Source organism: Numenius arquata, chromosome 2 (assembly GCF_964106895.1).
Source record: "Numenius arquata chromosome 2, bNumArq3.hap1.1, whole genome shotgun sequence".
Taxonomy (NCBI): domain Eukaryota; kingdom Metazoa; phylum Chordata; class Aves; order Charadriiformes; family Scolopacidae; genus Numenius; species Numenius arquata.
In genome coordinates, this window is record NC_133577.1 from 20,103,387 (window position 1) to 20,115,846 (window position 12,460).

At 41.9% G+C, this 12,460-nt stretch overlaps 1 protein-coding gene across 1 annotated transcript in view; it reads left to right on the plus strand.

Moving 5' to 3' along the window:
- The first annotated feature begins 266 nt into the window (after positions 1–266).
- Positions 267–12,460, plus strand: part of SMOC2 (SPARC related modular calcium binding 2) — a 145,324-nt gene continuing 133,130 nt past the window's right edge. The window contains exon 1 of the mRNA XM_074168022.1: positions 267–341. Coding sequence (XP_074024123.1) covers positions 267–341 — 75 coding nt within the window. The remainder of the gene's footprint in view (positions 342–12,460) is intronic.

Genomic DNA, 12,460 nt, shown 5'->3' on the forward strand with positions numbered 1-12,460 from the left:
CCGGGGCTGACTCTCCAGGAGCGAGGGAGGGACAGGGAAAGAGACAGAAACTGCCGCCTCTCTACTATAGTCCCGTCCCCAAATTTCAAGGGGTGGGGTGGGGAAAAAGAATAGAGGACCTAAGCTGGGACCTCCCAGCGGGAGCGATTGAAAAGGAGCCAAAGCAGGCATCGGAGGGGGGGAGCGACATCCCAAGTTGCGTCCCCCTCCTCCGCTTCCCGGAGCCGCTGCGTGCCCGCTGCCGCTGCCTCCGCCGCCGCCTCAGGATGTGGGTGCCGCTGCTGCTGCTGCTGCCGGAGCTGCTCCCCGCCGTGCCGGCCCAGAAGCTCTCCGCCCTCACGGTAAGGTCGCCCCGCCGCTGGGCGCTGGGCGCCGGGCGCCCGGCGGGTCGGTCCCCCCGGCGTGGGGAGCGCACCTGAGCGGGGCGATGCGCTCCCGCGCGGGCGGCGTGCGGCCGCCCCGAGCCCCGCATCCCCGCAGTTGCCGAGCCGAGGGCTGCTCCCTGCTTTGGGCGGAGGATGGAGCCCCCAGCCGAGATGGGGAGCTCCGCCGCGGCTTATGGGCAGAGCGGGGCGCGGCGAGCAGCCGGCACCGCCGCCCCTTTGCGTTTTTCCAGGGGAGAGCACGGCCCGTGGCAGCGAAGTGGAAGTTTACTGCGGGTTTCCGCAGAGTTTTGGGCCAATGTTAATGCCCGTGTTAAGCCTTTTATTTGCCCGAAGAGGAATAAAGCTGCAGTGAGGTCTGCTTCTGGACCGCCTTGGGTTGACCGGTTTTACTTTATTTTTAATTATAAGGCGACGTGAAACATGCTTCTTTGGCTATTCCAGGCTCCATGATGCTAAACATGGAACTCTGCGTAGAGATGGGTGAGCCAATTCATTAGGCTTGCTAAATAAGCCATAACCACTTCTCTAGCCAAGACCTGAGGTTTGCAGCTAATAGCTCAGTTCAGTCTTCTTGTGGAGCTTGCAGTGTTTGCAAAGCTATAATTAATGCAATCTGTAGAAATAAAAACATTTTCCTTAAATGTGTTTTTAAACAAGTGCTTGAGTAAACATAACGGGCAGCGAGTACCCCTTTCAAGCTGTTTTTAAGTGTTTTGGTGAGGGCTGTGCCCTTTAGAGTTTATTATGCTAAAGTAAAAGGCAGTTGCAAAGTGAAATAGACCCTATTTTTTGCCTTAGTCTTTCAGAAAATTTCTCTAAAATACTAAGAGTTGAGGTTTTTATTTTCTTTTCTTTTTCTTTCTTTCTTTTTTTTTTTTTTCTTTTCTTTTCTTTTTGAGTAGGGGGAGATAGGGACAGCTCAAGGAGAAACGGTGGTGGGGGATGGCTGAGCTGTTCATACCTGAAATTCTTCAGAAAAAGTTTTGCCTTCTCGTCTAGCTATTTGGAAATGATTTGTAGATTAGAAGCTGCTAATTGAAAACCTTAAAGGAATGGGTTTGCTCCATGAATTTTATAGTGTATGGCATTTGAAAGTGAGGGACAGATAAAGTCAAGTGATTCTCATCTATTATTTTTTAAGAACCTCGTTTGAAGCACTCTAAGACTGTCAGGTGGTATTCTAGCTAACAGATTAACATTGCAATTTAATTCCAAGTTCACTTTCACAAACGTGTACACAGAATTTACAAGAGATTACACATTATATTCTTTCTTCTGTATATAAAAAGGTTCTACATATTAGCATGGAAGTAAACTGGAAATGCTACCAAAACTTAATTTGTCCAAATGTAAAATAAGAGTGATTGTGACTGTTAGATCGTCTTTAAATGATACATGACTCAAATGATGCCAAAGCCTTTTAATAGATGTATATAAATCACTGCTGAATGTAACTGTCATTCAGTGAGTGGTTGCCTGCCTCACAAAAGGGAAGAAAAATCTGGCTAAGGGCACTTGGGCAGACTATTTAATAATTAAATGTCATAGACCCATGCAGATGTATTTGACTTCACTGTTAGCTGAGAGATGTCTGAAGTCCCTCTGTTCCCTCTTTCACCCATCCAGAGTGTGTGTATTGTTCGCTTCTCTACCTTATAGTAGTGTTCATTTTTATAAACCATGACCAGAAAAGTTAATCCTGGTGGAATCCCCACCCTCTGCTACCAAAAAGGTAGTGGCTTTGGAGACTTCAAGCTTTTGAACTGAATTGAACTTGAACATTTTGGTAAGGGTAGTTAGCTTTGTTAGTAGGGGACTGTAGGTAGTGAGCCCAGGCTAGTTTTTTCTGCTGCCTGCACTCTTCTTTACAGAGATGGCTTGTGCATGTGAAATTAGACATTAGAAATCTTTCCACAAAAGGGGCAATGAACAGTCAGACACCCATAGAAAGAAAACAACACACAAACACGCTCATGCACACGTACTTTTTACATCTTCCCACAAGACTAAACTTTGAATGAGGCAGGTTTATTTCTACTATTTGTGTACTTTCCTATTTAAACAACAAAAAAAGAGCAATGCTATTACAGAGACAAATACCACAGCACTAAATCATTCTTTACTCCTGCATTTACTCATTCTTTATTCATTTTACTCATAGTTCACAGACTGTATAACCCCTTCCCCCATGTACCTTTCTCAAATATTCATGGATAGTATCTGCATAATTATAAGGAAAACCAAACCCAGGCTGTGTAGAAAGACCAAGAATATATGACTTTTTTTCACCTGCTGTGCCAGTATGTGATGACAGAGAACCACCATTCTTTTCTACACGTGATGAAGATTTTTTTTTGCGGTTGGAAGAATAGCAAAGAAAGACTGACACCTAAACCATTCTATGATTCTGTGACATTTTCATAAATAACCAGAGGCCGCAGGGACAGAGCATGTTTCACTGTGGACCTGAGTTTCACAGAAGCTGCGGGATGATTGCAGGGAGAATGCGCACTTTCCTGATGGTCTCCATGGGCATATGCAGCTTGTCAGGCAGTGGCAATATTGGGGGCAAAGTCTCCTTAACCACAGTGGTAAATCTGCCCTAAGATGAATCTTAGCAACCATATGCTAATAAAATTAAAGTTCCCTCTAGCAAAAGCAACTCTGAAGTTAAGGTCGTTTTCCAAAAGATGACTATATGTATCAGAGGTTTTTTCCTTGCCTGGATGTTGAACATCTCTGGGTTGTAAGTGAAAAACTATATGATGACCAGGCAGGGAGGGGAGGTATCAGCATCTGTCTTTATGTATTCATCTGTCTAAACAGATATCTCGGCTGTTTTAACTTTATGTCCTCCCTAGCTCCAGAAGCAGAGCAAGTATTACTTTCAGAGAAGACTTTCAGTACTTTACAGAGCTGTATCCCCGTTTAATCAGGAATAATATTTTTGTGTTTCTCTTGGGCAGAAATACCCACAACAACCACCCACGTTTATAGTTCAGGTGAATATGTGATTTTCAGAATGTTGGCACATTTGCAATAGTCCAAAAGCAAGAAATTACAGAATTTTCACACAAATAACACCTCCAGGAGATTTCGGAGTGCCTCAGTCATATGTGAATGCAGGTCTGCAGAGGCTGGCGAGCACATGGCTTCCTACAGCCTCGAAAATAGCCATCAGGACAATTTCTGGCAGGTGGATGCATCAGACTACTCAGCAGGTAGTTGAGATGCATCAGGCAGTCTGGAATCTGGTCTTCTGGTCCTCATGGCTACATCTAAAGTCAGTGTATGAGTGTTTTAACATGTCATTCTGCCGAAGCTGTGGACGCAGCCAGAACTCACTTGGGTCCCTGTCTGTGTGCCAAGGTAGAGAACGAACAGGAAGGGTGGGCTGATACACACTTGAGTCTTTATTGGGGAGCCAGGATGTGCACCAGGGTCTAAGAGTTTCTTGTGGATTAGAGATAGCCCAAAGCTAACTTTGCATTGGTAGCAATCTTGGCCTCTTGTGGTCAAAAAATACTCTTTGCTATGGTTGTTCCCTTGTCTCCTGAGTAGGAGCGTATTGCAATAATAGACAAAGTTAGGGGAAACATAATATTCCAATTCCAAATTGCTAACTGAGCTACAGGGATGCATGGGGGAGGAGAACATTACTTAGTATTATATTTGTTGTTATTTCAAATAAACAAACATTGGCAACAGAACAATGGTTTTCATTCTGGGAAGGTAGGCTGAGAGCTGTCTCATAAGAAACCATGAGATCTGGAGGGACTGTAGCCAATTTGGCTGCTTCTGTTTTTTCCTCCCCTCGTGTCAAATGCTAATGTAAAATATTCTTCCTTTCCAGAAAATATCTTAAGTAGCCTTGTCCTTTTACCTTGTTTATGGAAAGGCAGGTAATAGTCTGCAATTCGTGTAACACATTGTTGGAATGTTTTTGAATTTTTATGCTGTTCTGTGAGATGCACCCGTTCTTTCGGGATGTATGAAACCAACAGCTGAGCTTTATTGGCATATTGTATTAGGGGAATAGTCAAAACTTGAGGATATAGGTACTTTTGTTTTGAAACACAATGTTTTGAAGAAAGCTCATTTTGTTCTTCAAATAAGCAAGTTTAAGATCACTGCACTTATCACCACACTTACTTTGGCATTGTTTATGCTGTATTTTTGGAACTATCAGTTTAGCTTTTATCTCAGTTGCCGTGGTGTGTGTGTGCATGTACTTGTACAAACAATAGGACACAAGTGTTTCTTATTTTAAAATCTTGATGACTTAGGGCATACCACAAGCTATTTAATTTTATTCCTTTCAAAGTCTTGCTGAACCATGTGTCCTTCTCAATACAGTATTGATCTTAGATCTTACAAAGGAAGAAAGTTTGCTTGAAATCGCTTCTTGAAATGAACACCTCTGCCTGTTAAAAGTTCCTTTCATCAGAGGCTGAGTATTTCAGGGAACAATTGTTTTCTTTTTCTCCCTTGGCACATACTTTGTGAGTACTCAATAGCATTTAATGTGCTGGATAGCTTCCACAACACTCACCAATATAAGATGGACCACTAAGGTAGTTCAGTAAAGGGAAGCTAAACACAATCAAAGCTTTCCAAGTTAAGGACCCATTTGGATGGCGCCTGCAAACCCAAACATTTGGAAAAGTTACTCTAATTGTGACTCAAAACCCAAGACCATAAATAAAACTGTAAGTGGCTCCAGATCCTAACATCATTGTTACTGCAAATGGGCATTGGTACAACCAAGGGTACATCAGCTCTGAAAATAAAACACTTTCAACAATGCTTCCTTGCAATAAACTCTCGAGACACTTCACACTCAAGAAACAAAAACAAAACCTGTGGGGGTTATTATTGAAAGAGTCAGAAAAACTTTTGATCAGGGGTTAGAAGTAATTTTTCTGCATGCAGCCGACATAAACTCTACCTTATAATGTGAAAGATATAATGGAGATGGCAGGTTGACTGCACACCCATAAGATTTTAAAATTAGAAGTGAAAAGTGGGAGCAAACGTGGCTGGGGAGGAAAGAGCAGGATAGGGTAAACAAAAAAGAAGTAGATCATGCAGATTTTGGCCAGTTGTGGTGCTTTCATCCATCCCCCATTGCCCACTGAATACCTCGAGGAACAGCCATGTGTATTCCTTGACAGTTGGCAGACCTCGGGGCTTGGTTCATTTTGAGAAGCCTCCAAAGGCTTAGCTACTATCCAAAACCTATCTGAACCATATTGGTTTGGAAACTGGGCTATGAATCTTTTCAAGATCTGGCTCACTCAGGACTTTGCTAGTGTTTCCATTTCTTCAGCCAGACCAGCCTCACCACAGGCACAGCCATTTTCATGGTATTTTGGTACTTCCATTTCCTGTCAGGCCTGAGACCAGGAAGTGCAGAGGCGCCTGAAAATTAAAAACTGAGTCAGAAGGAGTTGGGATCAAAGACCTATTTTTGAATGGCAAATAAAGGTCTGCATTTGGTTCAAGAGTGGCATTTTTTTATCTGAACAAATTCGTACATTCTTGGGAAAGCTGCAGAATGAATGAGGTTACATTTTGCAAAGGACTTAGGGATTTTGAAACATTTTATTTTTTTCTTCAGGATCAAAACTCAAATGTTTCTTAATTTTCTGGTTGATTCAGTATTGTGTTTTGAGGTAGATTTTTAAAAAGTTCAGGTGAAAGATTCAAAATGCAGGTCATTTCACAGTGGAAAGTTGGAATGCTTTTTTCAGAAATAATGCAGTCAAAATAGTTTTTGACTGTGTGAATACTGCCCTCCCCTCCTCTGCCCCTCTACTGTCTTCTACAACAAAATTTTGGTGATGTCAATCATTTTGGACTCAATGGCTCCGGATAGTCTCATGAGATATGCTTCTGTTGACATTTCTCTGTCCGCTTCTGGTTATTAATTGATAATAACTGCCTTCATATTTATCTACAGTGGTAGATAAAACACTTTCCAGTGCAACACTGGCTGTAAGCCTGAAAAGAGGAAATGCTTCAGGAAAAAACTTACAGTTTAAAATATGCTGATGTTATGCAGAATAATATATGCCAAAGAAAAAGGAGGGATAACTTAAGCTGTAGCAAGAAATTGGCCATAAGCAAAGAACTGAGCAGACATGAGCAGTTATAGCATAAATAAGTGCATTTTTTCCTGTGCTTTTTCAGTCTTTGCCTAGTTGCCCATCTACATAGTGAGTTGGTCTGAATTACAGCTATTGGTGTAGTGCAATGTATGCATGGGGTACAAGGATACAAACTACTGGGTATGGGGAGGTGAAAGGTACCCAAAAGTGTATGGACTGGTACTTAGATTGGTGTGGTAACACTTAGTATCAGAGTGTTTCTTAATATGACTTTACCAAATTATGCATGGTCTTAAAGAAGCAAAGTTAGTGTCATGTCTTACCACGGAGCCTGTGAAGTAAGTTTGTGTGTAGTCAGTCCCCCAAACTGAAGTTTTAGCCAGTCCTTGCAGAAGAAGTTGCCGTAATGAGTTAGTAACTGCCCTTCAGTGAATTTTTTCCCCCTAATTTATTAGCTTTTAAAAATGACCACTAAGTATTTCATCAGCTGCTGAAAATCCAGGCTAATAGAGAATACATCCTAGAATTCTTGTTGGGACAGAAAGAGAAAACATTTCCTGAAGGCGATCCTTTCCAGCTCTCTCTCTGGCTTGCTCAGTGTGCTGCTAGAAAATGCGCTCAAGAATGTTTACCTCATACCTATCCAAAACCTAACTTTTTTTTCTTCATTTACTTTAGGCTGCTTGTTCTGTCATTTTCTGAGTCACTGAGTAAAGATCTTTTTTCTTTTGTGTTACCGTAAATTTGTTCAGAGGATGTAGTAGTATACTTTCCTGTCTTTTAGGTGTTCATTATTAAACTGTACACAAATTAGCTGTCATACATATACCGTAAGTCTTTGATTCTCTGTCCTAGAGCACCTAAAGAGTACTTACATTTAACTTACATGAAAACAAAGAAAATTCCATTGCTCTGGAATACTCTTTCTTTATTTATGCCATTGCTGCATGCTGTATTTTACAGATTTTTATGATACAGTTGCAGCCATAAAGTGCTCATAGTCTTTTGTTCAGGCTAGATTTGTCATATATTTATCAATATTCATTGTTCAGTATTAAAGCAAGATACTGTCAGTGAACAAGCAGCGTAAATGCCCAGGAGAGGTCTGTGCATTTTTTGAAATGCAACTAATGTCAGATAAAGAATAATTTTAATGGTAATCAGGATGGACTCACTATGATCCTTGTAGCAAGTTGCAGCACAGAGAAAACCTGCAGATTGCGGGCATGCGTGGATGTCAGGGAGGGAAAGCAATGACTCGGTTTTATTATCTTTCTCTTGCTCTTATCTGGAGTAAAGCGGAGGAGTGGTGGAGTTTAGTCTGAGCAAAAGTCTGCCATTGGGTCTCATTACTACTTTGAAGGAGGGGGAGAAGGGAGAGTCACGTTTTGGTGGACACACAAACCATTTAACCATATTTTAACTATAACATGACTACATGAACAGAAGTGCTGTTAAACCAGACCATGTATCCTAAAGTACCACACAGCATGAACTGTGTGATCTGCCTGGGATCTAGATCATTCAGTCTAGAGAACTGATTCCCAAACCTTTTTCTTTGCTAGTTGCTGCTCTTTACAGTGGGATCTTTCTGCTAATGGTAGAACTTAGGGTCTGGGACACCTTTTTGGAGAATGCAAGGCGGAAATATGGCATTGGCAGCATATCAGAAAGGCGGTGATACTAAAATGTGGGAACCTCTTCTCGGTGAGGCTGATAAGCGTGTGCCATGCTGACTGCAGTGCACTTACTTTCATCCTGACTTACTATAGGTATCCAAATACTCTGGATTCATATCTGGGACCACAAGGTGAACCTAATGGTCTTAAAAGGAGAGTCACTATCAGAGGCAGGTATCATAAGGACACAGTGAACATGGCTTCCAAACTCGCTCGTGTTCAGTTGCCTCAGTTAATGTATTTGACTATCATGTCCATCTGTGTCGATGAAGAATTATTTAATGCATTTAATCCCAGTGTTTTAATCAGGTCTCATTCACTCTAGCATCCCCATTGATGCCACTTAGTGCAGCCAAAGGGGTGCCAGTGAAGCTGACCCAGGCTCTACAAGGTTATATTTGTCAAGTGCTGCGGTCCCTGTGAGCCACCTTTTTACGCCAATAGTGTTATACAGCACTGCTCGAGGGCAGAGAGTAGCCATCATCTGGACTAATGTGCCTGTTAGAGTGAAAAATCACTATAGCAAATGTCACTTTTTAAAGTAAAATTTTCTGTCAAATAAATGGCATCAAATAACTGAAACGTTCCCAAGTATGCTACGTTGTGGTTGACGATAGCACAAATTCTAAAGACACCTTTGTCCCCACAAGAGGGTACAGAATTGAAAAAGACTGGCAACAAAGAAACTAAAGGACCCTCTGACTTGACCATATATTTATTTGTTTAGTAAAATGAATTTGGTCTGTAGGATGGCTTACTTTTAGGAGAAAACCGTCAAAGACTTCGGAGACATAAGATAAAAAGCAGAGAGGGGTTCTATGCAGGTCTTTCTACATTTCTCCTCCTGTCCATTCCGTTGCAAATACAGCGCGGTGGCGTCACTTACGCAGCGTCCTCAGGGGCAGGGACGTCACCTGTCTTCTTCTATGACACTTTAGGGATCCACCACGGGAGGGAGTGCAAGAGCAGCACGGTCTGCTCCGGCCCCTCTGGGAAGGGCTGAAGGCAGGGGAATCCCTTGTTTCTCTACCCGGCTGCCTGAGTCTGGAGGGGAGGAGGGAGAAAACTGGGGACCTTCATTTTTCAGCACTTGCCCATCAGATAGGCCCTCAAATGGGAAGAATCACAGATGGAAAAAAATCTCAACAAAACCTATTGAAAGGGAAAATACAGCTCTGTAAAAAGAAGTGACTTTAATGACATGGCTTGCCTTGACATTAATTAATCATTAGCACTGGTGAGAACTCAGAGCAGGCTGGTGTGGACAAGAGGAGAAATATGGCCTTACATAGACACTCTCTTGACTGTGGGACGCTGGGAGGGGTTCAGCCTGTAGAAAGCATACGGCCTGTTCATTTCATTGCTTGTAGCCATACTGTTTTTTTTTGTTTTTTTTTTTTTTTTTTTTTACGGCATTTATTACAGGAATTCTGGTGAGCAAGACAAAACAAAGTGGACAACTTATTTTCCACACTGTATTTAATGGGATTATGTTTCAGACTGCGTCCTCCTGGGAAGGCAGTTTTAACGCACGTCAAATTTTTGATGGATTTCAGCCTAAGTGGATTTAGTTGCAGATCTGAACTTTGTACAGGAGGTTTTATCTTTCCATCTTGTTTCCTCCTTGAAAGGTTCCATAAATTACATTTCTGAGAGAAAGGGAAAGATTTTTTGAAAGAAGTGTTCATTTGGTAAATTGCTCTTCTGTTTAAGTTCCCCTTTTCCAGGTGCTGAATGACTCCCAGAGCAAAAGTTCTGTCATTGCTTGGTGATGGACCTCCATTAGTTTGCAATAAAATTACAAGGCAATATTCATGCACTGATAATTGATTTCTTTCTAGAGGAAAAATGGCAAAAAGCAAGTCTCAAATGTCTATTTGTCTGAACCTAGTGCAGAAATTTTCTCCAGTGCAAAATGGTTATACAGTGCTGCTCTTCTGAAGTGTCAGTGTTTTACATTCACTAGACACAAGACCAGGAGAGATGCAAGGCAATGAGAAGGGCAGAGTATTTCCTACTAGATGGCAAAGACAGATCTGACACCAAGATGAAATGGCATGACTATTGCTTATAGAGATTGCTGGATGCACCCGGGTGGTTGGTGACACACCCACAGAAGCACAGCGGATGCAGCACTGCTGATTTGATAGAGTAACTGGTGAGATAATCACAGACTCACAATACATGTAGGTAAAACCAAAGCAAAGAGCTAGCAAAAACCTTGCTGGTAGGAGTGAGCCCAGAAAAGCTCGAAGCTGACATCCTTTGTGACTGGTCTGTCTCTGGCTTCTGCAGATTTTGCTCCAACCTTCTCCTTCCCCATACAGTTGATCTTCTTTCCTTAGTACATCTTTTTTCCCCAGTGTTTACATGCCTTGCCTGTTTATAGACTGTAGGTTCTTTGGGTTTGTACCATGTTTTTGGCAAAGGAGCCTCATTCTTGGTTGGCTCTCTTGGTCTACCCTTGTTATCAAGTTTAATGATAAATGATAGTAAATCTTGAATGACACCTGCTTACAGACAAGGCTGAACACCAACAATGGAAAGTATACAAACAGTGGAGTTCATGAGGCAGTTGTGGCTACAGTCTGGTTCTTTACGTCCCCTGCATAGTATCCAAGCTGGCTACTTTGTATAGACTTTCCTGGTTTGGGTGGTTGTGGTGTTTTTTTTTTTTTTCAACCTAGTCTACGTTTTGTAGAGAATTGGAACGATCAATTCAGCACTACAGGAAGAGATGAGGAAAAGAGTCTATTCCCTGGTCTTGTCTGGCCAAAGGGGACCTGAATAGTGCAGAGCGCAGAGGGCCAAGTGTCATCTGCTTGGTATTTCCTGACTCCTGAGAGCTTAGTATTTCAAGCTTATCATTGCCCTAAAGCTGGGGTTTTCAGGCTGTGGTATGTGTTTCCTTTCATGGTGCAAAACTCTTTCTCCCCTAAAGGGAAAAAGCCCTGAACCAATGCAGCCTGGTCTTTCCTGCAAAGAAGAAAGGGAATGTTTGGATTCCTCTTCCTATTTTTGCACGTAGCTCAGCATGGAGCTGGGGGCTTCTCTAGTTACTGCCCTTCCCTACCTTTTCATTAGGGAGAAAAGAAGATGGGTCTGGATCCAAGATCCTTCCATCCTGTGGATGCAGCCCAAAGATCTGAGAGTTGTTCTTGCTGCTCCATTCACCACCTTTTGAAGGAACTCTTTTTCTATAGCAGCAGCAGCACGAAGAACACTCTAAGAAACCTTGCCCAAAGGCTCTCTTGACAACCTCAAAGAGGTGTCAAGAATTATCAAGGAACACAGATCTTCCTCCTATAGGCTACCTGGGGCTTCAAAATGTTATCCATCGGCTGCAATAAATTCCCTAGATTGTCATCTCCTATCTTAAGAGTACCCATGTCAGTCATATATGTGTATGCAGGGGTGGACCATATACATTTCCATGCAATGCTTTTCTTCCTTTTGGGAACCCCAAGTTCCCTTGGGGTTAATAATCAGAATTTCAGATTTTTTTTCTCTGAAGTGTATGCAATTTGATCTGACCACTTTGATCTGAATTTTTTGTTTGTACACAAAGGGGATGATGCATAGGAGTTTAGTGTTAGTTTTCATTTGACAGGATTTCTAAGTTGTTAGGTTTTTTGACTATGTTGGAGATGCTTCAGGGCAGCTGTGTTTGGTAGTTAATAAATTTGTGTTATTTAAAGACTGAAAAGAACACCATCTCCCTTCAAATCACAGATCTGTTCCACTTCAGGAACAGCCTCAAGCAATAGTTGGTTTAATTTTAGTAGCTCTCTTGACTGTCATGCTAAACAATGAGAGAATAGGGAGAGCTTTTTCTGCTTGAATTGCTTATTATGACAGGAGCAATCAAAAACGTACACAGTTTCTCTCCTTGACAGAAAAGTAAATTATTTCTTTAAAACTGCTACCCTGAGTCTTCTCCGCACACCTGGGGGTGAGGAAACTCCAAAGTGAGACTGATTTTGCAACCGTGTCAGGAAATCATACTCATTTAATACAAGTAAGAAGCAACCAGATGTGTTCAATGAAATTAGGTGGTTACAAATAGGACTAATCACATGTAAAAACTCACTATTTCTACCTGACAGCAATTAAACCAGTGTCAGAGATGCAATGAAATTCCCTCAAGGGATCTTTGTATAGATGAGTTAAACATTAGAAAGAGTGTGCATGATGGATGGAAGAGCTTGAGAGAAATGACAAGTCTATTAAAGCTGAAGGGGGTCACAGTTCATATTCTACAGCTATTTTGTGGTATGCAGGATGT